This window comes from Mirounga leonina, unplaced genomic scaffold, assembly GCF_011800145.1.
Source record: "Mirounga leonina isolate KUSES-001 unplaced genomic scaffold, KU_Mleo_1.0 Mir_174, whole genome shotgun sequence".
Lineage (NCBI taxonomy): Eukaryota > Metazoa > Chordata > Mammalia > Carnivora > Phocidae > Mirounga > Mirounga leonina.
This window is the reverse complement of record NW_023270451.1, coordinates 68,824,691-68,848,082: the sequence shown is the minus strand read 5'-3', so window position 1 is coordinate 68,848,082 and position 23,392 is coordinate 68,824,691. Positions and strand designations below refer to the sequence as shown.

General features: G+C 45.7%; 1 protein-coding gene across 1 annotated transcript in view; it reads right to left on the bottom strand.

Moving 5' to 3' along the window:
• Positions 1 to 2,491: 2,491 nt before the first annotated feature.
• Positions 2,492 to 23,392, bottom strand: part of CPA2 (carboxypeptidase A2) — a 22,568-nt gene continuing 1,667 nt past the window's right edge. The window contains exons 2-11 of the mRNA XM_035021113.1: positions 22,557 to 22,638; positions 21,334 to 21,468; positions 20,652 to 20,747; positions 17,944 to 18,045; positions 15,725 to 15,823; positions 14,293 to 14,403; positions 13,073 to 13,163; positions 11,291 to 11,490; positions 9,139 to 9,223; positions 2,492 to 3,086 (exon numbers count right to left, since the gene is read on the bottom strand). Of these exons, the coding sequence (XP_034877004.1) occupies positions 2,899 to 3,086; positions 9,139 to 9,223; positions 11,291 to 11,490; positions 13,073 to 13,163; positions 14,293 to 14,403; positions 15,725 to 15,823; positions 17,944 to 18,045; positions 20,652 to 20,747; positions 21,334 to 21,468; positions 22,557 to 22,638 (1,189 nt within the window). The 3' untranslated portion in view covers positions 2,492 to 2,898. The remainder of the gene's footprint in view (positions 3,087 to 9,138; positions 9,224 to 11,290; positions 11,491 to 13,072; positions 13,164 to 14,292; positions 14,404 to 15,724; positions 15,824 to 17,943; positions 18,046 to 20,651; positions 20,748 to 21,333; positions 21,469 to 22,556; positions 22,639 to 23,392) is intronic.

Genomic DNA, 23,392 nt, shown 5'->3' with positions numbered 1-23,392 from the left:
ATAATAATAAGTCCAAAAGGAACTTACCCAGGGCGCCTGGGTGGCTCAGTTGGTTAAGCGACTGCCTTCAGCTCAGGTCATGATCCTGGAATCCCAGGATCGAGTCCCACATCAGGCTCCCTGCTCAACAGGGAGTCTGCTTCTCCCTCTGATCCTCCCCCCTCTCATGCTCTCTCTCTGTCTCATTCTCTCTCTCAAATAAATAAATAAAATCTTTAAAAAAGAAAAAAAGGAACTTACCCAAAAAACTTTTCTCGGCCACAGATGCTGAGCCCAATAAGGGCCCCAAAGAACAGTATCCACTTCATGTCCCAAGGGTGTCAGTCATGGAGTGGCTGAGTCAAGTTGTATTTATAAGAAGTGTGAGGCAGACTCATGTCCTCAAAAATGCTAATGTGATTCCCAAGCACCCTTGCAACTGTGATGTATATCAAGCGGGCTCCTACCGATGAATCTTACATTCCTTTTGGGTGATAAAGGCCTCTTGATTTACAAGATCAGGAACTTGCTCCTCAGACTGGAAGTCTGTGCCAAAGGTGCCATATTGCTCATTGCTTGGTATTTAAATAGTGTTTTTTCAGTAAATAGGGAAGTCCCACAGTGCTGGAAAGAATTTACTGAGAGGCCGGGGCGCCTGGGTGGCTCAGTTGGTTAGGCGACTGCCTTCGGCTCAGGTCATGATCCTGGAGTCCCGGGATCGAGTCCCACATCGGGCTCCCTGCTCGGCGGGGAGTCTGCTTCTCCCTCTGACCCTCCTCCCTCTCATGCTCTCTGTCTCTCATTCTCTCTCTCAAATAAATAAATAAAAATAAAATCTTTAAAAAAAAAAAAAAGAATTTACTGAGAGGCCAAATTGTAAACCTGAAATGGAGTTACCTCTAGAGTTAAAAAAAAAAAAAGTGAAGACTATCAAAGAAACCCCAAGCCAACTCCAAGACCACACACTTGATAAGCCCTGTCGGAGAATTTCACCAGAGCAGGTCATGATGATGAGAGTTTGTGACCTCTGATATGAATCTGACACCTAACTCTTATGACTCCACTAAAAAAGTAGAAATACATGAGGTCAATGGGAAAGGAAGAAGTGTTAGTCTGGATGAAATATCAGTTTTCCTTGGGGTCTGAGTAAAGGTAAAGCTTAATGGTATTATTAATAATGAGACTTTTTTACATTTGCTAGACTCTGAGTCTGGTGTCCTTTCCACCAAATCACATCAGAATAAATGAAAGGCACTCAAGATCTCCATGACTCCTTAGGGACTCTGAGGCCTTCAAGTCTGTCCTGGGAGCTCCAAATCCTCAAATTCAGAGCCCCAAACCCAAAGCCTCCCCCATCCCACTGTCCCCATAGTCTACATCATTCTTTCTGCTCTTGCTCAAGGGGGGGTGGATACAACCAATGGTCATTTTTGGGGGTGTTAAAGAAAAATTATTCTGAGACTTGTTAAAACTGTAAGGAAGACTTTATTCAAGATTATTACAATAGGGCTCACACAACAGAAGAGAGTAATGGTGTTCAACTCCAAGTACAGTAAAGAGAGCAGAGTGAAGGGGGTCAGTAGATGGAATACTGCTAAGAGGAAACATCAAGGGTAGGGGTCTTCTTGTTTAACTGGACTCACAGGTTCTTGCCAAAGGCAGACCAAGGACTTAGTCATCAAAGTTGGAGGATGAGGAATTGAATCAGATATCAAGGACTAGGGGATGATTTAGCAGGATTCTTTGCTAAGACTGACTTAGACAGGGCCCAAGGACAAGGCCTAGTCAAAAAGAGGGCCCAGAGAAGCTGAAGTAAGTTTGGGTCAAGGAGAGTCTTTGTCAGGAATTATGGAACTGGGGGCTTTATCAGGACTCTTTCATCCTTCGAGCACTGAAACGGAACTCCTACACACACCCTGGTCCATAACAATGGTTGGGCTCCGAGACAGATTTCAGCTTTGAAATTAGTAACAGAGAAGCTGGGAGCTGAATCTGCAAGAAATGTGAACTAAAGAATCAAGGACCCAGAATTCACTTCCCACCTTCTTCTCCCAGAGAAAACCATCAAAAGGAAGAAAATCTCAATCCCTAATGGAAGTGAATGTCTAAAAAAAATTATATAGAATCTGAGACCCAGGTTTGATGGGTATCATTGGTTTGGGTTCCCACTTGTTTTTATAATGCAGCATACTAGAAATGGGAAAAAGCCAAAGGCAACAATGGGACCAGAAGATATGTAAGTACCTAGGATAATGTGTGACACCATGTAGTTGTTTAATTAGTATTTATTGAACAAAGAAACTCGAAAGTCCCTTGCTAGCTCCAAAATGCTGCTCTATTAAGGTGAAGGGGCTGACACATGCCACAACATGGATGAACCTTGAGGACATTAGGCTAAGTAAAACAAGCCAGTCACAAAAGGACAAATACTATATGATTCCATTTATATGAGGTACCTGGAATAGGCAAATTCATAGAGACTGAAAGTAGAATAGAGGTTTCTGGGGGCAGGGCGGGCGGGAGAATGGGGAGTTAACGCTGAACGGGTACAGAGTTTCAGTCTGGGATAATGAAAAATTTCCAGAGATGAATGATGGTAATGATTGCACAACCTTGTGAATGTACTTAATGCCACTGAATTGCACACTTAAAAATGGTGAAAATGGTCAATCTTATGATATGTATATTTTACACAATTTTTAAAAAATTTTTAAACGATGTTGGGAGTCTTTTTGCTCAGGATGGGTTTTGTTTGTTTGTTTTTAAAGATGAAGGGGTACAGCTCAGTAGCTTGTTATGTTTTAGGGCAACACAAATCAAAGAAATAGTGCTCCAAGATCAGGATTAGAAAAAGGAATCATCACAACCCAACTTTGGTTCAAATCAAAGAGCTTTTAATGGTGTCTATTCCCCAAAGCCCTAATAGGGATGGTCTCGCACATGCTCTATGATTGTCTTCAAGCCAAGCCAGGTCTCTTCAGCTGTGGGCAAGATCTGACTGGCCGGAAGGAGGAAGCCATATCGACCGGTGTCCCTCAGTTCAAAGGCAAATGAGTATTTGATGCCATTGTCATATGACCAGTCAATGCTTCCTCCACTGGCTTGGTCTGAAGGGCAAATGAGAAAAAAGTCTGGTTATGCTACTCCCTCTGGCCTCTCCAGATATATAACCTCTATGTTAGGTTTCACCAATACCAAAGATAAGTCAGGCCCCTCTGCATGGTCCTTGAGAGCAGGGATAGCTTCATAGGGGGTCATGCTTATGAAAAAATACAAGATTAATTTGAAAAGCAAAAGGTGTTATTCAAAAGGACGCTATACTTAGCCTTCCTTTGGTGTTTTTAGGAGCCTCTGGCTTCACCCACCCATTGGAATCCTACCTGCTCTCCTAATTGGCATCTTCTCCACCTTAAGGAGGCCACACCACTTCCTTCTTTAGAGGAGTGCTAGAAGTAGATATTATTTTCTCTTGTGGGAGAAGAGGGATTACAAATAGAGTAAGAGATTTGGGCTCTGCCCTCTGGGAACTTTCAGTATAAGGGTGGAGTAGGTTTTATTCTGATATCAAATAATATGCCCAGGACTTACACACGATGGGTTATACCAATAAAGTAATGTGCACCTGTGTAACGTGTGGCCGCTGACCTGACAGATGATGAAGGAAGGTGGCATTAACCTACAAAGACTTATGACAATCATGATTCAGGAGAGCTGAGCAATGGACGGGCTCTGAGGCCCCTCCCAGGGAAGTTGGGTAGAGGTCAAATGGAAAGGTTGGGGGCAGAGATGGAGGAAATTACCTAGTCCCTAAGAATGGGACTGGATGGAGGGGAAGACCAGGGTGTTGTACCATGAAGAAGTAGGATTAGTGGTTAATATTATAAATTAACACTATAAATGCCTGTGACTTGTGTCTTTGCCTTCACCCGAATGGTTGCTGACTTGAACTGAATCTACCTTCCAAAATTACTAACTTACGCTACCTGACTACAGCCTATCCCACTAAGAGGTCCATGGTGGACAGAACACTGGCTTCAGATTGAATCCTGATTCTGCAAATCATTAGCTGGGTCACCTAAGGCACTTACCTCTCTGGATCCCAAAGGTTTCATCTGTCAAACAGGAATAATACTATAGTACTTATTTCACAGGGAGAATTAAATGGGAGAACATTATGTGTATGATTCCAACACTTGTTGAGCACTTACTAAATATGTTAGGTACTATGCTAAATCGGTTGATTTAATCCTCACATCGGTCCCAAGACAGATGCTAGTATTATTCCCATTTTACAGATAAGGAAACTGAGGCTCCAAGAAATTAAGGGAAGGAGCTGGGATAAAGTATGTAGGATAAGCATTCAATAAATTTCAGTTGTGATTATAACCACCATTATCAATAAACGACTAGGCTCCTATCAAAAAAAGCCAGACCACGTGAAAGATAAGAGGTACCTGGAGGGGAGTAATTCACCAGGAAACTAACAAGCAACATTTATATAGTGCCTTACAGTTTGCAAACACTTTTATTCTACATCCTGTCTTTTGAGCCTCTCAACAACCCATTTCACAGATTAAAAAAAAACCAAGGGAGGATGAGTGACCCACCAAGATTACTCGGTTCCAAAGTGGCAGAATTATAACTCAAACCCAGGCCTCTATCCCCAAGGTCTGGGATTTTCACCCTCTACCTCTCTGAGAAAGAATTCAAGTGACAACTTCGCCTATTGTAGTGCAGCTCCTCAGAGCCTTTTCCAGGTGAGAAACTACCCAGGAAATGTCTCGCCTACCACAGGAGTCCAGCCACCTCTTGGGTGGAGTGAAGCAGGTGTTCAGCCCAGAGCTACATACCAATCTAGGACAGGAGGCAAAAAGTACTTAATTGGGACCTGTTCTTAGAGGCAGTGCTTGCCCATGCTGGCATGAGGCCAGGATCAAGGATAACAGAGTCAGCTCTGGGCAAAATGCAGCCCAAACTTACTTGACCATTAATGGTCAGGTTCCAAAAGATCAGACAGCAAACCCTACACATGTCTGATACTTGCTTATTAGAAATATCTGTAAACTTACCAAGAGAAATACACTAAACCTGAGCCTTCCAAGGTGTACCTTTCACTTTCAGATAAGAAAGTAAAAAACTAGATTCCTTGTAATATGATGGTTGAGACCCCATGTGGAGAGCACAGGATGCCATTCTGCTGACATTCTCAACTCCAGCCTCCACTCAGAGGCCACCCAACACAGAAAGCATGCAACCCGCGGCCTTAAGTGGCCATCCTGGCCTTCCTCCCCAGCGCCAACAATCCCAGGGCCCTCCTCCCTGGGGGTTCCTCTGCCAAAGGGGAGGACAATCCCCCATGGAACGTGGTTTAAAAGGTCGGGGCAACTGTAAGCAGATCAGTCTTCCAGAGAAGAGCCTAAAAAATATGTAACAAGAGCTCCAAATCTGTTCGTTCTGTTTGACTTGGTAATCTTGCATTGGGAATATACGCCAAAAGGATCGTCTAAAAGAAAAAGAAGTCTGGGGGTGCCTGGGTGGCTCAGTCGTTAAGCATCTGCCTTCGGCTCAGGTCATGATCCCAGGGTCCTGGGATCGAGCCCCGCATCGCACTCCCTGCTCCTTGGGAAGCCTCTTCTCCCTCTCCCACTCCCCCTGCTAGTGTTCCCTCTCTCGCTGTGTCTCTCTCTGTCAGATAAATAAATAAAATCTTTAAAAAAAAAAAAGAAAGAAAGAAAAAGAAGTCTGTACCAACATGTTTGTACCAACATGTAGTCGCACCATCCAGCAAACAATACAAAGGCCCAATAACCAGGGTATAGCAATCTACTGGAATAACAAACACCTAGAGTGGAAATGCTAGAACCGTGCAGGAAATAACAAAATAATATTAACTGAAAAAGGCTGGACCCAAAATAGAACACAGACACTGATTACAACTAGATAATTATATTTGTGTTCATCGACAAAATTATGAATGAAATTGAAACATAAAATGCGATGATTATTGGATTTCTTTTTTTTTTTTTTAAAGATTTTATTTATTTATTCATGAGAGACAGAGAGAGAGAGAGAGGCAGAGGGAGAAGCAGGCTCCCAAGGAACAGGGAGCCCGATGTGGGACTCGATCCCAGGACCCTGGGATCATGACCTGAGCCGAAGGCAGACGCTTAACCATCTGAGCCACCCAGGCGCCCTGGATTTCTTTTTTCTATAAAGTCTTTTAAATGCCTCATAATAGCAAAAAAAAAAAAGAAAGAAAGAAAAGAAAATGAAAGAAAAGAAAAACCATAATCGGGGGGTGGAGAAACTTTCACGATCAGTTTTTGGATTTCCATCAATTGTCCTAGATATGCTAAGTGAACTCTTGCTCCTTTGCTCTCCAAGACTACCATTAAGAAAAGTGTGGCTAGGGCGCCTGGGTGGCTCAGATGGTTAAGCGCCTGCCTTCGGCTCAGGTCATGATCCCAGGGTCCTGGGATCGAGTCCCGCATGGGGCTCTCTGCTTCTTGGGAGCCTGCTTCTCCCTCTGCCTCTCTCTCTCTCTCTCTCTTTGTCATGAATAAATAAATAAAATCTTTAAAAAAAAAAAAAAAGAAAAAGAAAAGTGTGACTAGGGGCGCCTGGGTGGCTCAGTCGTTAAGCGTCTGCCTTCGGCTCAGGTCATGATCCCAGGGTCCTGGGATCGAGCCCCACATTGCGCTCCCTGCTCGGCGGGAAGCCTCTTCTCCCTCTCCCACTCTCCCTGCTAGTGTTCCCTCTCTTGCTGTCTCTGTCAAATAAATAAAATCTAAGAAAAGGAAAGAAAAGAAAAGCTTGACTAACAAGCGTGCCTTCCCTTAGATTCCCAGCACCACCCTCGTACATGTAGCTGGGCTGGCACCTGTCTGCAGGCTTGCTCCTCTGAGTCGAGCCTGATCTACCCACCTCTGCTTGACTCCTTCTTGTTCCTCTTCTCCCCTACTCTGAAGTATCACTGCCTTGCTCATTTCTTCCCTCTCCTGGATCTTCCCCCTCTCCCTCCCTATTGGTCCTTTTCCCACAGCCAATAAATAAGTCTCTCATCTCAGAAAAGAAACCCTCCATTTCTCTCTCCTTCCCTTCTCATCTGGGCTCCTCCAAAGAGCAGTCCACACACCAGACCTCCGCGCTCCCCCATCCCCTGTGCTCCTCCAGTGACCCTCACCATGCTTCTGAAACCTTCTGGGTACGGTCACCAATAAGCTCGTCATAAAAATCCAGTGGTAAATATTCTGTCCTCGTCATAATTGACCTTCTCATAGCCTTTCATCATTGTTAACCCCTGCCTCCTTTCCGCCGACTGCTCCCCCCCACCAGCTTCTGAAACACAAGCTTCTTGGCCCCTCTGCCCAGCCCCGCTGTGTGGCCCTCCCTCACAAACCCCCTCTGCTGTCTGACAGCTTGCTTCCCTCCTCCATCCAGGGCTCTTCCCGCTCCAGGTGATGTCCTTGCTCTCCTGTTCCAACCATCCTCTCTATGTCAACCACTCTTAAGTCTCTCTCTCCACAGAAGCCCAGAGCCGTGTGGCCCAAAGCCTATGGGACATCCCCACTCGAAAACACTACAGTTATCTCAGCCTCAACTTGCCCAGAGCTGAACTCATTCTCTCTCCAACCCCACCCCATCTTTCACCTTCCTGGAGGTCTCCCTCTATTAATGGCCCCGTTCAATGACCTTTGGTGAGAAACTCTCAACATCTAATGACTGACCAAAGCCTTTTGGTTTTCCTTGCTTCATGTCTTCCTAGGTCCTCCATGGCACTGCTCTAGCGTGGACCACCACTTCCCCCTGAACAAGTCCTACTCTTCCTGTGGGAATTTCCTACTTCCAGCCCATCACACTCCATCCTCCCCATGGTAGCTAGTGTGTTTTATTTAAAACACGGTACCTCAACACACTCACTCCCTGCTGAAAACTCTCCAATGGCTTCTAGAATCCTTTGGGTTAAGACTTAAACTCCTTAACATGGCACCCAAAAACCTGAACCCCCACTCCCCTTGTTCCCACCTTCTTCCAGCGGTTCCAAACCTCCTTGTGGTTCGCAGAGTCCATCATGCAGTTTCTTACTTCTGTGCCTTTGCCCGTGCTGTTAAAGAGCCAGAATGGCCCATTCTTTTCCCCTCCTCTAGCTATTTGGTGAGCAGCCATCAAAATCCTGCCCTCTTCCGTATGTAGCTTTTCCTGATTCTGCCCCTGTTTAATCCTCCCAACTTTCTAACACTTTTGTATCACATCTAGCCTACTACTGCACACAGCATACTGAGGTTCATTTGTCTTCCTGTTTGTCTCCCACATTAAACAGTGAGTTTCCTGTGGGTTCTCTATGTCTGTAGTACTTGGCATAACGATTAGCACATAGTAGAGGTTTAATAAAAGTATGCTGAACAGAGTGAGTGCCTGTAAGAGGTATTTGTTTCCAAAGGGTCCATGGGCATGGGAGTACAGGGAGACTCCTGAACATTCAACTGTGGGCTCTTGAGTTTCTGGGTTTGCCCATAAGCAAGTGGGGAGATTCCTTTGGGGGACTCAGACTCTGCACGGGTGCATTAGGATTTCCCACAGCACTGCAGCTGTTTCTTGTTTCTATCCCAGTCCACCGTGGGAGAGGGGAGTCTCAGAAAGTCTGACAGCAGGCTCCCCAGCTTTATTCCTGACATTAGCAGTATTCCTGATTTACCTCCCCTTTGTCTCCCCAAATTCTACATGCACAAATGGCTGCAACAGAGTCTATCCACTGAAATATCTGGGTCCTTTTAAAGAGTTGCCCCTATTCTGCCCCCACAACCCAGTCCACGGCATTACTCAGGGTGTAAACCCCTCTGAGCCAAGAAAGGAATAATCAATAAAAGTGATGACTTAGGGCCAAGTCTTGACAAAAGCTTATTTTTAGGCAAAGAGATTCCACATAATGAGAGTGAGCTGGAAGGATCAGGACAAGCAGAGAGCAACGCACATAGCTCAAATATTTAGGAAGCTCTTTGTTCCGGATATCACATAGTACCTTGTTGGGGGAAACCGGGCAGGGCTGGGCGCCACACACAAAGACCTAACCATTTCACATCAGGGCACTGAAAGGCTCTGGCCCAAAATCACATGGTGCCCGCTTAGTGGGTCATTTGTAAAAACACATTAGATACTTACAGATGACTGAGCAGATAGGTCCCACTTTGTACTTGGTGCCGTGCAGGCTGGCCAGAGCCTGGGCAGCCTTTTTGGCCACTTCATTCTAGAGTGAGAGAACCAAGGAAAGGTAGATGGATAACACTTGCTTCTTGAAGATCAAATGCCCAAGGGCAGAATGTAGAATCGGGCCGTCTGATTAACTGGACTCTCTGGTTAACTCAGGCTTAAACACAACGCCCTTTCGTTTCAGTCATTTTCACTGAGAAGCAAACACTAGTTCACTTCTGTTGGCTTCGAAAATACAACACACAGACCTTCATTGTTTATTTCATCATCCAGGTGTTTGCAATAAATACACCAGGGTCATTATTTTGCCACCATCCCTCCTTGTTCAGGGGTGTAGGCGGAAATAGGGTGGGAGTAAGGGGCTAAAGAGAATACGTACTGACCCCACGATGTACCCGGGAAGTTGATTTTTTTTTTTTTTTTTTGCTAGATCCCTACATTGGCTTACCTCCTTATGATTGTCTCTTTTTCCAAGAAGTAGAGCTCAGCAAAATATTTTCCATTATTTGAGGGTTCCAATTTTGACTGATTGGGGCTTTACTGTCCTTGCTAGGGATAAATGTAAGGTCTTGAACTTGGGTCCAGGAAAACAACTGTACAATTACCAGATGGGGGAACCTGGCTCGGCAGAATCCTCAGAGAGCCTGGGGGTTTCAGTTGTCAATGAGCCCAACATGAGTCAACGGCACGGTGCTACTGCCAAAAAACTAATGTGACCCTCAACTGTTTAAGCAGAAGTGCACGGTCTGGAGGAGGGCAGCTATGGTCACGCTCTGCTCTGTGCTGGTTAACCCACAAGTTTTATGTTCACTTCTGGGAGCTACCCTTGAAGAACAGAGATGATCCAAAGCATGTTCGGAAAATAGCAAACCAGAATGGTGAGGGAACTTGGGGCCATGTTATGAGTGCTTGAATGAGCTGTGGGTATGGAGTAGGGATACGGAAAAACCTAGCAGAACCAGGTTACTGGTCTTCAAGTGATTAATGGATTTGCTTCTTTTCAAAGACAGCAAGATGATAAACCAGGGCTGGCAGGTAAAAACCATAAGGAGAAGGTTTGGGCTCTCTATGAGGAAGAACTCAAAAAATCAAGTCTGCTCCGACACGGAACAGAATCCCTTGGGAGGCAGGAAACTGTCCAAACACAGGCTGGATGACTATGTGGCAGAGATATGAGCACCCAGTTCGGATAACTTAAGGTCATCTAGGTCTACTAAAAGTACCTTTTAGGTTCTTTTCAATCCTAAGGTTCTTTTTCCCTTGATTTGGCCTTGAGTGGTAATACTCACCAACAAAACCCTGAAAACTGCCCTACAGGGCTAAAATCCAATGGATGAGATGAAAGATACACCCGAATAGGAATAATTTGTTGCATTTCTGCCAGGAGCTGCTGACAATAACATATTTGAAAGTAAATTGACCAAAAGGTCCCATCTCAGGGTTTATCTCTAACATATGGGTCTCAAAAATCAAGCCTAAAAGCCAAATTGGGAGTATCTGCACGTTCTCTTCAGCTGGGGATAGCTCTTGCTCAACTGTAAAGTAGCCCCCTGAGATGTCACCATCTGACTTAAGGCTGCCACCAGTTTGCTCATTCCTGAAACAGGAAAGATGATGGAAGGTAGCAAGTTAGGGAAGGGAGTGTCTAATGCCCAACATCACACACCTGTGCAGCATGATGGCAGGTCACAGAGTGGAAAGCACCAGGAAGCTATGAGGCAAAGAGCTGGGAGACAGTACTGTTTAGCATCCAGCATCTGACTACAAATCTAAGAGCCTCACGTCCAAATTCAAGTGTTTATTTCCTAAGCAGCAGAAAGCGCATCCTGGGAATTTATGGTCAAATTGAGGCTCCTGCTCATCTAGATTAAGGCAACAGTAATTTCATGAATTCTATTTCCCAAGGAAACTTAATTTGGGAAAGTCCACAACCAGTCTTTCAAACCTCTGCCTGTATCACAATCTTCTCAGTGGTTGGACCTATTCATCTTTGTAACCTGTCACTAATACACCCCCATCTCAGTACCCGACTTTATGACTGAAACTTACTTGTCCACACAATAGACCTTTGTGGCTGAGCTGAAATGACATTTTGGAAACTTACCAGTTCATCAAAGTTATCTGACTTGGTACATGTATACCCATAGGGGAACATCAGCAGCTGGGAATAGCTGTGGAGGGTAATGAAGGCCTTGATCCTCCCGTGACTCTTGATGAAGTCCACTATGGATTTCACTTCAACTTCAGAGTTGGCACGGGGTCCATGGTAGGAATCAGAGCAAGGGTTGCTGCTGGCTCCAGGTCCTGATGGGATGCAGAAGAAGCCCAGTAGAAACAGTAAGCTTCAAGGAGATGCTGTGTGGATACATTTACCGTGCATCACTAAGTTCCTCCTCAGGAAGTCAGCAAGACTGTCCCTGTATTAGGTGGAGGTGCTATCTAAGGGCACAGGAGGCCAAACTGAAGTGATTCTGGACGCATCCTCTCTTCTTTAGAAAGATGGTTCCTCTATATGGCAGAAAGAGCTATCAAATTAGATCATCTCCTCTCTGTGGGAGTTGTTGGAAGGAAAGCTAGATTTAACATTATGGATGGAATTCCTGCATTGGGTGGGAGTTGAGCAAGCTCTTTTTCTGGGATTTCTTCCAATTCTTAGCGTCCAAGAGTAGAAGATTCTATGCACTGTACTTCTAAATCACAAAGCCACAAATGCAAGGAACCTCTGACACCCTTTCTGCAGTGAGGAAAGCACAACTGCACTTGACAACAAGGCCACCTTCGGCCTTGATTTTCTCAGCAACTGGAGTTACTCGTGACCACTAAAGTGGTCCACTGTGGCCTGGCCAGGGCTCCGAACGCTAGAGAAACTTCAAGGGGATCAGGAGGGGCTGGGACTCCCCAGGGTCTCTAAATGATATAGACAAAGTATAAATACAACCTGTCACTTTATTGCAAGATTATTTAATAAGAACCATAATATTTCAGGAAAAAAATACCTGACATTGAATTCCTGGGCATTGTTCAGTATTTTGGATCTGATGCTTTGATTTTTTTGTTTTTTCCTACGCTAAAAAAAACCATTATAAAAGCGATGAATGAACTTGCCACTCATCCATATCCTGTCACAATTCCTGAGTGGGTCTTTTCTTGGTTCAATAACTCTCATTAATTCATTTGTCTTACAAATACTTAGTGATTGCCTTCTATGTTCCGGACACTGTACTAGGTGTTAGCGACAGTGCAGTGAAAGGCAGTTTCTAACCTCACTGTGACCAGACCTAGTGAGGAAAAAACAAACAAATTTCAGTTCTGTGATTAGAGAAACATAGGAGTTTTAATTGGTCCCTAAAACCATAAAGGAGCCCCCCAACCAGGCTGCCACTGAACCCCAAAAAATTAGAGCCACAAGTCAACAAAACCCAAGCAGCAAGCCAATATTTTCTCTTTGAATCTGTTTTGAAAATCAATTTCTTAATCCTATTTGTACTTCTTTTTAGTTTTCTTTCTCGAAACATCCAGAGATGATGTAATGCTTCTCCTCTGAATAGATCCTAACCCCCTCTAGTGGTTGGTTCAGGCCTTCCTGAGTGAGGCCTCCCGCCATTTCGCCAAGTCTTGCTCTGAAAACTCAGAAGCGAAGCCGAGCTGGGCTACAGCTTGTGGGAAAACTAAGATGTGAGACAAAATATATTCAATGCTGCTCAGAGATCTGTGACAGCGCTATGCGCCTGTGAAGGGAATTTACTTAAGTGTTTTTCAAATAGGTTTTTAAATGGCTTCAATCCTGAATGGGCTTAGCAGGCTGACAGCACTGCAGAACCCTGCAAAAATAGCTAGTTGGCCAGACAACTTTGGGCCATCCCTGGGGGCAAGTCCCTGTGCTCACCTCCAAAACCTGCGTCCCAATTCCGGTTAGGATCAACACCAACACAGGAGCTTCCTGATACCTTGGACCGGGTCTTCCGCCACATACGATTCTTTAAAATCCGACCGACAGATAAGACAGGAAAAAAAAATGACGGTCACTCGACCTGATGAGAAGGTCCCTTTAGAATCCTGTTCATTTTCCTTGCTCCCTCCTGGGAAGGCCCCTTTGGAATTACACTAATTTCCCTGGCCCACAAAGGTGTCAAACAGTCCTCCTACGGGGTTCTGCGAGGAGCTTCTTGGTCATCTCACCAAAATGAGAAGTAAATAATCCCCCATCTCCTCAAATCAATACCTGGCAAACCATTTTCCATAGGACACCAGTTCCATTCAGTGTTATCAATAATAAAAACTAACAACAACAACAACAACAAAAAGTGGGGAGAGAACAAGAGTTCTGTGATAGAATATTTCAGGAAAATATAGAGCTAAATTCACTAAGGTACTTCAGCACTTCTAAGAGTTTTTTAATGCTTTCGTGTTTTTTTCTGCCGCTCCAGGAGAGGGATACGGTGGGCGGTACTTCCCAAACTTGACTGTGCAGCCCTCTATTCGTAGGATATCTCATGAGGTGAGTACTAGTATTTGTACGAGTTCTTTTTGAACACACGTTGAAAAACACTAGCGTAGTCAGCTCTCTCCAAAAATAAACTTGAAGCTCTGATTCACTTTGAATATATGTGGGGTCACAGTTGCCACAATGGGGTTCTGTAATAAGATTTTAAAGGGGGAAAAAATCTACGTAACTCCTTTTAGTGATATTACAGAGGATTTCTTCTACAGATTGTAAGTAAAATGCTAAATGCATTGTACTGCCTACCCAAATCCTACTGCAATCTAATTGTCAGCAGGTAACATCCGCCTCCTCTTTTCCATCAATCCCACCACAAAAAACGCAGAGAGAACTGGAACAAATCTCCTAGGTGACTCATGGTGAACACTGAGCTCTAATAGCCCAGCCTAACAGCTGAAATGGGCTCTGACCGAGGCAGTGTGTAAAGACATCGTGTGTCAGAATAGGAGGTGATTATAAACTCCACTATATGCCTCAATTCAGGGCCACTACTGAGAAATTACGCATTCCGCTTCTGGTAAACCAAGAACAGAAAGGTTACTTTTGTTTTTTAAGTTCCTACACATCTCTGTAAATTCTTGTTGAAGAAAAAGGTCCAGGCTTACTCTGATTTGAGAGAACACATATCCATCGGGATTTGTGACCGGCAGCAGGAAGATATCCATCGTGTCCAAAATGGAGGTGATGGATGGATCATTTCCATAATCAGAGGCAATCTGAGCAGAGACAACACAGACGTCAATTTCACACTCCCCTTTCACGGGGGAACACAGGATGGAATATTAAGGCAATGTGTTTTTTTTCAGACATGAACTAGATACCACTGCTGGTCTATGAGAGCCTGCCAGGACTACAGCCCAGTCTCCTGCGATGCTCATGTGTTTAATATGCCAGCATCTATACTTTTATTTCCAGTCAGAATAACCTACTTAAGTAAAACTCAGATATCACTTATCCATTCTCTCTCAAAAGTAGAATTCTTTCTATTCATTCCGAGGAAGCATTTTGCAATGGTATATTGTGGCTTATAGGGATCTGTGAACCAAAGACATTTTTTCAGTTTTCCTTCATCATCACACAGACTAGCTTTCCAAAAGTACTCATGACAAACAACAGATTACTTAAATGTGTAGAGACTTTTCTGAAGATACAGAGGATCAGTTAAATTCCATTTGGGGAATTAAATATCTACTTGCGATCAATTGCAGTGGAGTTGAAGTTTCTGCTGGATTAAAATTTATTCATTTCCTGTGCTCAGCCATCCTAAGGCATTATTATTCAACTGTTAAATATCCATTTCATAATACCCTAAAGGTAACTGCATTTTAATTGAAGGGAAAAATGTATCAGTCGGTATACACGTGGTTGCACATGCTTGAATGATCTGATGTGGATTGATTTCCTTTGCTCATGAATTAACATTCTGATTTATAGCGTGCCATTTTTGAATTACTTAAGCAATACCAGACTAGGTCACACACCCAGCCCACTGTCCTGACTCGTAATTCCAATGAACGCGTGGAGGAAAGGTATCGCGACACTGACTTCAAAATCAGATTTGGAACATTTTCAGAAAAACCCAAAAACCCTTAACTACTTTCACTTTGGATCTATGGGGCAAAGTAAACTCTTCTAGCACCTGTTTATATTTTCCATCTGAGCCCCTTTGGTGATTTTATAGATTTCTAGCACATCGTCCCTCAGCCCTCAGGGCCCGAGGCAGCAACGCAATTTTTCTCGAGCCTGTTCTTATGCTGAAATCTGACTCCTGGGGTCCTTACTTAGCACCCTCTCAATCTCTTCTGGCTGTGCCTATTAACAGAGCGCATAGTGGCCGGCAGGCCCTGGGCACAGGGCCAATGTGGTAGCTGGGGCAAAACCGCAATCCCCAAAAAGGCTGAACGGGCCTATTTGCTGCCGGTGCAAAGAAAAGCTCGCTGAGAGCATCAGCCGTGAGGACCACAAAGAGCATTGCGTGATTAGGTGGGGCCTGACCCCAGAAAGTCAAAATAATCGAGGAATTATAGGAAAAATGACCTTATTTGCTGTCCACAGTGCAGTAGCTTGCGTAACCCACTCGCGAGCATGGATCCCGGCGTCCAGCCAGATGGCTGGCTTGTCTCCTCCGGTGCTGAACTGTAAAACAGTGTGGAAATGTGCAGAACACCACTGCTGCAGGCTCCTGTCCCCGATCTTTTCCCCTGGGGCCTGGTCTGTCCCTTGTTCTGTACTTGATGTGATTGAGAGAGAAGGAGGAGGTGTAGACAGAGATGCTGTCGATTAACTCTTATTTCACGTGATTTTTCTGATCCCCTGCTTTTAATAGAAGTTTCAATGCAGGCTAACAAGAGGGCATAGACTTTTTCTCCGGTGATGTCTGTAAAAACTCGTTGCAGATAATGTAATGACATGAAATCATTTGTTGTAAATTTTACAAGACAGGTTACAGAATAGTATGATGCCTTTCTGATTCTCTTAAAAGGCTAGTTCATGTATGTATGTTTATATATGTACACACACAAACATATGAGACAAAGGAAGAGGGGAGGAAGGGAGAAATAGCAAGATGTATTACAACAAAATATTAACAGCTATCACCCCATAGCCGTGGAACTCGGGGATGTTTTTCCTTTTTTGTTTCTCTATTTTCCAATTTTTGAATCATGGTGTTATTTTTGTAATAAAAACGCTGTGATAACCTTTTGAGTCCTTCATGAAAACAGCATGGTAGGCTCTGGAGGTGTTTTCCAGAGTTTAAATTTTATGATCTAAGTGTCTCAGTTTTATTTGGAAGAGTGGCTTTGCCAATTGGATCAGTAAATGGGGAGGAAAAGATTATTTTTGCACCATCAACTTCTATCTCTGCGCTGCATTCTAAACATAGCAGATAAGGTAAATGAGAAATGCAAATCCTTGCTAAAAATTACATTTCAAGGGCTTCGAGAGTTTTAGTTATAAGTGTTTCATGTCTTTTCCTCCAAAGGGCTCAATCGTAGAAAGTGGGGAACTTTCAAAAATCACGTAACATTCTCACCCACGAACTACCCTAGAGAAGAGAAGGCCAGGACAATCCGAGGGGGAGGAGAATCTGGGATTTCCTGGCCCAACGGGAGGAGAAACAGGGAAGAGGGGGAAAAAAATGTTTTTTAAGAAGGTAGTAAATATTAGCAAATGTTCCACGGTGTCATAAAGTAGGCAAACCACTTCTCTCAAGCCTGCTTCGGGAGAAACACTCTGGAGAAAACCATCTGTCCCAATGAGTCCGTTGGTTCTCAGCCATAACATTACCAAGTTTAGTAGGGAGTTGTGACATTATCGCTCTCTCCTTTTTTTTTCCGCCCGCTTTCACAAACTCTTTCTAGGAAACCTGGTAAATAAATTTCACTTTTTCGGGGCAAAGTAAAAAAGCTTGAAACTATCAGCACTAAGACGGTAAGAGGTTACAGGTTGGAGTAAAACCCTAACCTTTTTCAAACTAGCAAACAAATGCCTTGGTTTTCTGGGCATTTGCCTGTGCAGCTCAGTTGCCCTGTCATCCTCCCGCACACGGCAGGGGCGCTTCTGTTTTCAAATGCAGCTCAGGCAAGTACTTGGCGCCTTTTTTTTTTTTTTTTTTTTTTTTTTAATCCCTCCGTTTAAAAGAGAGAGAGAGGGAAAAGAAAAGGGAAACAAAGTATAGAACTCCTACCTTGATTAATTACAGAACACCCCCCCATCCCCCCTGCCTGCTCACCCTGAGGCCCGCACCCCCACGTCCATCTCCCCTCTCGCCCCCGGGGCCCGCACCACCTCCCCCAAAGCCCCCACCTCACGGCGCACCACCACCCCCATTCCTCCCTCACCCTGGGGCCCTCGTCATTTCCTCCATCGCCCCCCTTCGCCCTGGGACCCCCGTCACCTCCTCCATCCGCCCCCCTCGCCCTGGGGCCCGCACCGCCTCCCCCTTCCTCTGCTCCTATTGGCGCGTTCGCCTCTGGTTCCCGGCGAGCGAATCTATCAAGATGAGAGCATTAATTCACTCCTGCAGACCTGCGTCAGCTTGCGCAGGAAAGAGAAAAAGAAAAAGAAAGGGGGGGGGGTCGTGGGGAGGTGGATACTCGAAACCAGCAAGGACCGGTTAGGAGGAGAAAAGGGAAGGGGGAAAAAGAAAAAAAAAAGAGGAACTGCTCTGCAGGCAGAGCCGGGACTGACGGCCCGCCTGGGAGCGGCGAGATTCTAGAAACCGCGGGAGGAAAACCCGCACTGCACCTGTGTACCTTGAGCACGTTCATGGGCCGCTTTTCAAAAGAATGGCCAATATTCACTTTGCTCACTAGAGCCGGGTGCTGAGCAACGATGTTATCCATTTCTTGGGAAATCTGAAATGTGTAAGAATAAGTAGACATTTGCAAATGAACGATGGGATGCAGCCATTAGTGACTTTTCTCCCGCCTCCCTCTCCATTTCCTCCGGGGAACGGAGAGGGCAGCGCGGCCGATGCTGCGGGATTGAGGGCGTTGGACACAAAGCGCAGACATGATGAGTCGGCGGGCGTCCGCCGGGGTGGGAAAGGGGGGAGCCATTTTGTGGCGGCGGAGCCGGCTCGTTCCGGCTTTGTGCTTCCGACAAAATGGCACTTCCCTGGCTTGCCTGGGGCTTCCCTCGTGCCCGCTCGGAGGGGCAGCTCCCCGGCCACAAAGCTGCTCGCCCTCACTAGCAGAGGGACACGCCCGGCAGGGGCACCCCCGAAAAAAGGTGGACGTGGAGGCCGGCGCTACAAGAGGCAGCGCGGCTGCTTCGGGCCGGGGGCGACAGGCGCTGGCCGCGGAGGCACTTCCGTCGCCAGCTCCCTGGGCTCCGACTTGGAGGCTGGCTGAAACGCTCTGCAGCCGGGGCACCCAAGCTGGGTCCGGGGCTGGGACTGAGACGTGCCTGGGCGAGTCTGAGAGGGACCCGCGTGCAAACGGCCCCTCCGGCCGCTGCCGGCGCTTGCGCCCCGGCGACACGGACACCAGTTTGTGAGGCCCGGCGAAGCAGAGAGCGAGCCCGCGAGCCTCTCACGTTCTTCACGCCCTTTACCCCTCGTTCTTTGTACTGGTTCACAGTCCTTTGGCTGAAACCCATAGGGGCCATACATAGTTCAGATTAAGAAAAAAAAAATTTTTTTTTAGAAAGGTCGGAGGAAGGGGGCGCCTGGGGGCTCAGTCGGTTAAGCGCCTGCCTTGGGCTCAGGTCGTAATCCCGGGGTCCTGGGATCGAGCCTCGCCTTGGGCTCCCGGCTCCGCGGGGAGCCTGCTTCTCCCTCTCCCTCTGCCTGCCGCTGCCCCTACTTGTGCGCGCTCTCTCTCTCTTTCTCTGTCAAGTAAATAAAAATCTTAAAAAAGAAAAAAAAGGTTGGAGGAGGCCTATATTGTATATTATACATGGGGTATTGCTCCATATTCGGAGACATTAATATATCTGGCAGTGAGGGGCACCTGGGTGGCTCAGTCAGTTAAGCATCTGCCTTCGCTCAGGTCATGATCCCAGTGTCCTGGGATCGAGCCCCGCATTGGGCTCCCTGCTCACCGGAAAGCCTGCTTCGCCCTCTCCCACTTCCCCTGCTTGTGTTCCCTCTCTCGCTGTGTCTCTCTCTCTCTGTCAAAGAAATAAATAAAATCATTTAAAAAAAGAAAAGAAGGGGCGCCTCGGTGGCTCAGTCCTTAAGCGTCTGCCTTTGGCTCAGGTCATGATCCCAGGGTCCTGGGATCGAGCCCCGCATCGGGCTCCCTGCTCAGCGGGGAGCCTGCTTCTCCCTCTCCCACTCCCCCTGCTTGTGTTCCCTCTCTCGCTGTGTCTCTCTCTCTGTTGAAAAATAAATAAAATCTTTAAAATATATATATATTTCTGGCAGTGAAACAAATGAGTAGCAAGTCAGTTCAGGTCAGAGTTTGCCCCCAGATGAGTTTAGGTCAGGTCAGCTTTTGCCACCAAATCAGTCAGGGGGAAAAATGAGTTTCAGACTTCTCTGCATTTAGAATTGATAGTTTAGGGGATGAGTACCCACCAGATTCCTCCTCTCTGGCTCTGTGCTACTCCCCCACCTCTCCCTGTTATCCTCCAACCCCCATCTCTTCATCCTCTCCCCTCCATTCGCCCACTCCACATTTAGGCAAATGGACCCCTGTGAACCCCAAGAAAAGCTCTGTGTCACAAAGAGGCAAGTACAGCCCTGCCCAGATGTGTGGGTGGCAGTGTGTGACCCAGCTGGAGGAAGGGAGCAGTCTTCACAGCAACAAAACTCCAGAGAAACAGCAGAGACCTCACAAGACTTTGCTACTACTAGGTCTGGGAGTGTTGGTCAGGTTGGGAGACCCAATCCTCAGCAGAAAGTCAGAGGTGTCAGTGTCTCCCCCGATTCCATCATCAATGGCAGCCAGGAAGCACAGTTCTCAAGTGGCTTTGGGGGCATCACAGGTCAGAAATGGGCAGAAGGGCCTTGAGGGGAGAGGCTCATGAGCAGGAGAGGCTGTTTGTGTTCACTTAAGATACTCCTACTAGACAGGGGCGCCTGGGTGGCTCAGTCGTTGGGCATCTGCCTTCAGCTCGGGTCGTGATCCTGGGGTCCTGGGATCGAGCCCCGCATCGGGCTCCCTGCTCTGTGGGAAGCCTGCTTCTCCCTCTCCCACTCCCCCTGCTTGTGTTCCCTCTCTCGCTGTGTCTCTCTCTGTCAAATAAATAAATAAGATCTTTAAAAAAAAAAAAAAAAAAAAGACACTCCTAGACAATTTCAAATAATGGAATGGCTCCTGGGATGGGCAAGTGGGCTTCAGGGTCCTGCCTTAAAGCTTTGACACTGATACTGGCTGTGAGATCCTAGAGAAAATTGGAGAAGCTAGGAAATCATAGGAGAATACTCCCCATTAAATCACCAGGGAGAAGTAAAAGCCTTGTCATCAGAGGAGAAAACGGCGCATTCCTCCGATGTTCATTTGGAAACACCTACCTCTTGCAAAGTATGATAAGCCTCAAAGTTGAAGTTACCATCCCGTTGTCTTCTCTGATTAAGTAACATTTCTTCATTCTCTTTGTCCAACAGAACCTAAGATGAACCAGTCACACCTATGATCAGTTCATAGCAATCCATTTGCATCTACAATTGTGAGGGAAATGCCAACACTCAGGTCCCCAGTCCCAAGCATCCTCTTCCTGTCATACAGGCTCTGGGGTCATGCCTTTCCCTTATTCTGGCAGCATCCTGAAAGGGGATGAGGCGCTAACAGGACTTCTGGCCAGCCAGACGCGGCAAATATAGGATGACAGTCCCGTGGTTGTGTTATAGCTCTCCTACCTTTCTGGGAACCCAGGGCCCGAGCTAGCCCCCAATTAAAAACTAAATGAATAAGGTTTTACTTTTACTTAAACGAACACCCCTTCAGTTTGTACTTGATATTTCTTCCAGAGATTCTGTTTTGCCCTTTCCCTTAAGATTTTTATTACCATACTCCACTTATGCCAAAAGCAAAAGGGAGCGGGTCAGTGTCAGGGGGAGCCCAGATTGCAGGAAGGCCCCAGTGGCACCCACAGGTCCTTTTCCCTGGCAGAGGGTACCCAAGGAGAAAAAAGGATGGATTGTCAGTTCATGTAGACCAGCAAGACTCTGGAAGGATGGTCAATGGGATAATTACCTGAACATCTTCAATCATGGTGGAATAAGCAATTCCCTGGGACTCCAAGAAAACTTTGACTGCCTGGACGTTCACAAAAGGAACTCGGACATGGGCTGTCTCCCCTGGGATCATGGGTGATTTCCAAAAATCAAGCTGGAAGGGGTAAAAGGCCGAGGCAATAAGTGGGTCATTCCAGGGAAATGGACAGGTTTCCAGAAATCAATTTATATCTATTTTACCAGCCCGCAAGACTGGAATCATTGTAGAATCACTGATATTGCAAGAGGGTTTTTAAATATCCAAGCAGGGGCCTATGTGTCATATTGTTTGTCCCCCCTATGGTTAGATATTAAAACTGGCAGAAGGCAAAGATTATTTAAAACTATGGCAGTTTTTTTTTTTTAACAGTTGACATTCAAGCAATCCAATTCATTTCATAACATTAATACTGTAAATTATTTTAGGATGGAAATAATGCATTAAAGCTGTTCAGCAGGGGCGCCTGGGTGGCTCAGTTGGTTAAGCGACTGCCTTCGGCTCAGGTCATGATCCTGGAGTCCCGGGATCGAGTCCCACATCGGGCTCCCTGCTCAGTGGGGGGTCTGCTTCTCCCTCTGACCCTCTTCCCTCTCATGCTCTCTGTCTCTCATTCTCTCTCTCAAATAAATAAATAAAATCTTAAAAAAAAAAAAGGCTGTTCAGCAATTTTTCTCTTTTTTTCAAGATTTTATTTATTTATTTGATAGAGACAGTGACAGAGATAGCGAGAGAGAGCAAAAGCAGGGTGAGTGGCAGGCAGAGGCAAAGGGAGAAGCAGGCTCCCCGCTGAGCAGGGAGCCCGACGTAGAGCTCAAACCCAGGACCCTGGGATCACAACCCAAGCCAAAGGCAGACACTTAACCAACTGAGCCACCCAGGCGCCCCTGTTCAGCAATTTTTCAAAGTAACTTTCACAATTGATCTCTCTTTTCACTCTTATGATAAACCTGTGAAATAGAAGAATGGTATATTTATCCTCATTATACTGAATGGGATAATGAGACACAGGGAATGTAGGTGACTTCCCCAGTGTCACAGAGTCGAAACTAGAGCCCAAGCTTTCCGTATCCCAGCTCCATGAGTTAGCGTTCCACACTATGTCAGAGAAGATGAGATCCAATCCAAAGTGAGAGATCCCAATCATCGTGTCTAACTGTGGAGTAGTCTCTTTGGCAAACAGAAGCTCCCTCTAGGATAGATACCTGAAGATGTTCTTCAGCTTCCAATTCCACCAGATGTTTTACTTGTTCTTCATTCCTTGGTGAGATCTCAAGAACTTGGTCCCTAAGAATATTAACCACAGACATGATCTTAAAAGCAAAGCCTGGACACTCTTTCCTGTTGCTTTCTGCTCCTGTTACTCTCTGCATGTAGGAGGTTAATGGAGCAGTTAATAATCTCTTTGACAATTGAGAAACTAATAAATTGTATACTGACCCACTTCCCCAGAATGAGGACTTGGTAGAATGGCTTTACTTCCCCCCAAGGAAATGGTATCTAGATAATAATTAAGAGGTGTACCTACGCCTAGCAGGAAGCTTGCCATTAAAGTTACCTTTCCTCTAGCTAATGATTATTTATAAAATAACACCTGCTGGTCATAAAGCAATAGCTTTTAAAACTTGTCTCTTCCTGCTTTTCAGAAATGAGGTAGGTTTTGTTTTTTTTTTAAGTGGAATAATTAGGCTGGTGCTTGTAAGAGGAAATCGAATTCACATCTGAGTAGACCTAGGATGTTTTGTTGTTGTTGTTAACTGAACTGTATTAGAGTTCCATCTCCAAACCCCATTCATGTGGCCCAAGCTTGGGGTATGCCAAAGACAACTAGGACCCTGAAAAATCATGGTTTGCTCTCCATACACACACAACCACACACACGCATAATGAGGAATAAAGGATATCAAGGACACCTTGGCAGGAAAGAGAAGTTGCAAAACAAGCAAACATATATTCTTAGAAAAAAGTTGGGGAGGGCGCCTGGGTGGCTCAGTTGGTTGACTGACTGCCTTCGGCTCAGGTCATGATCCTGGAGTCCCGG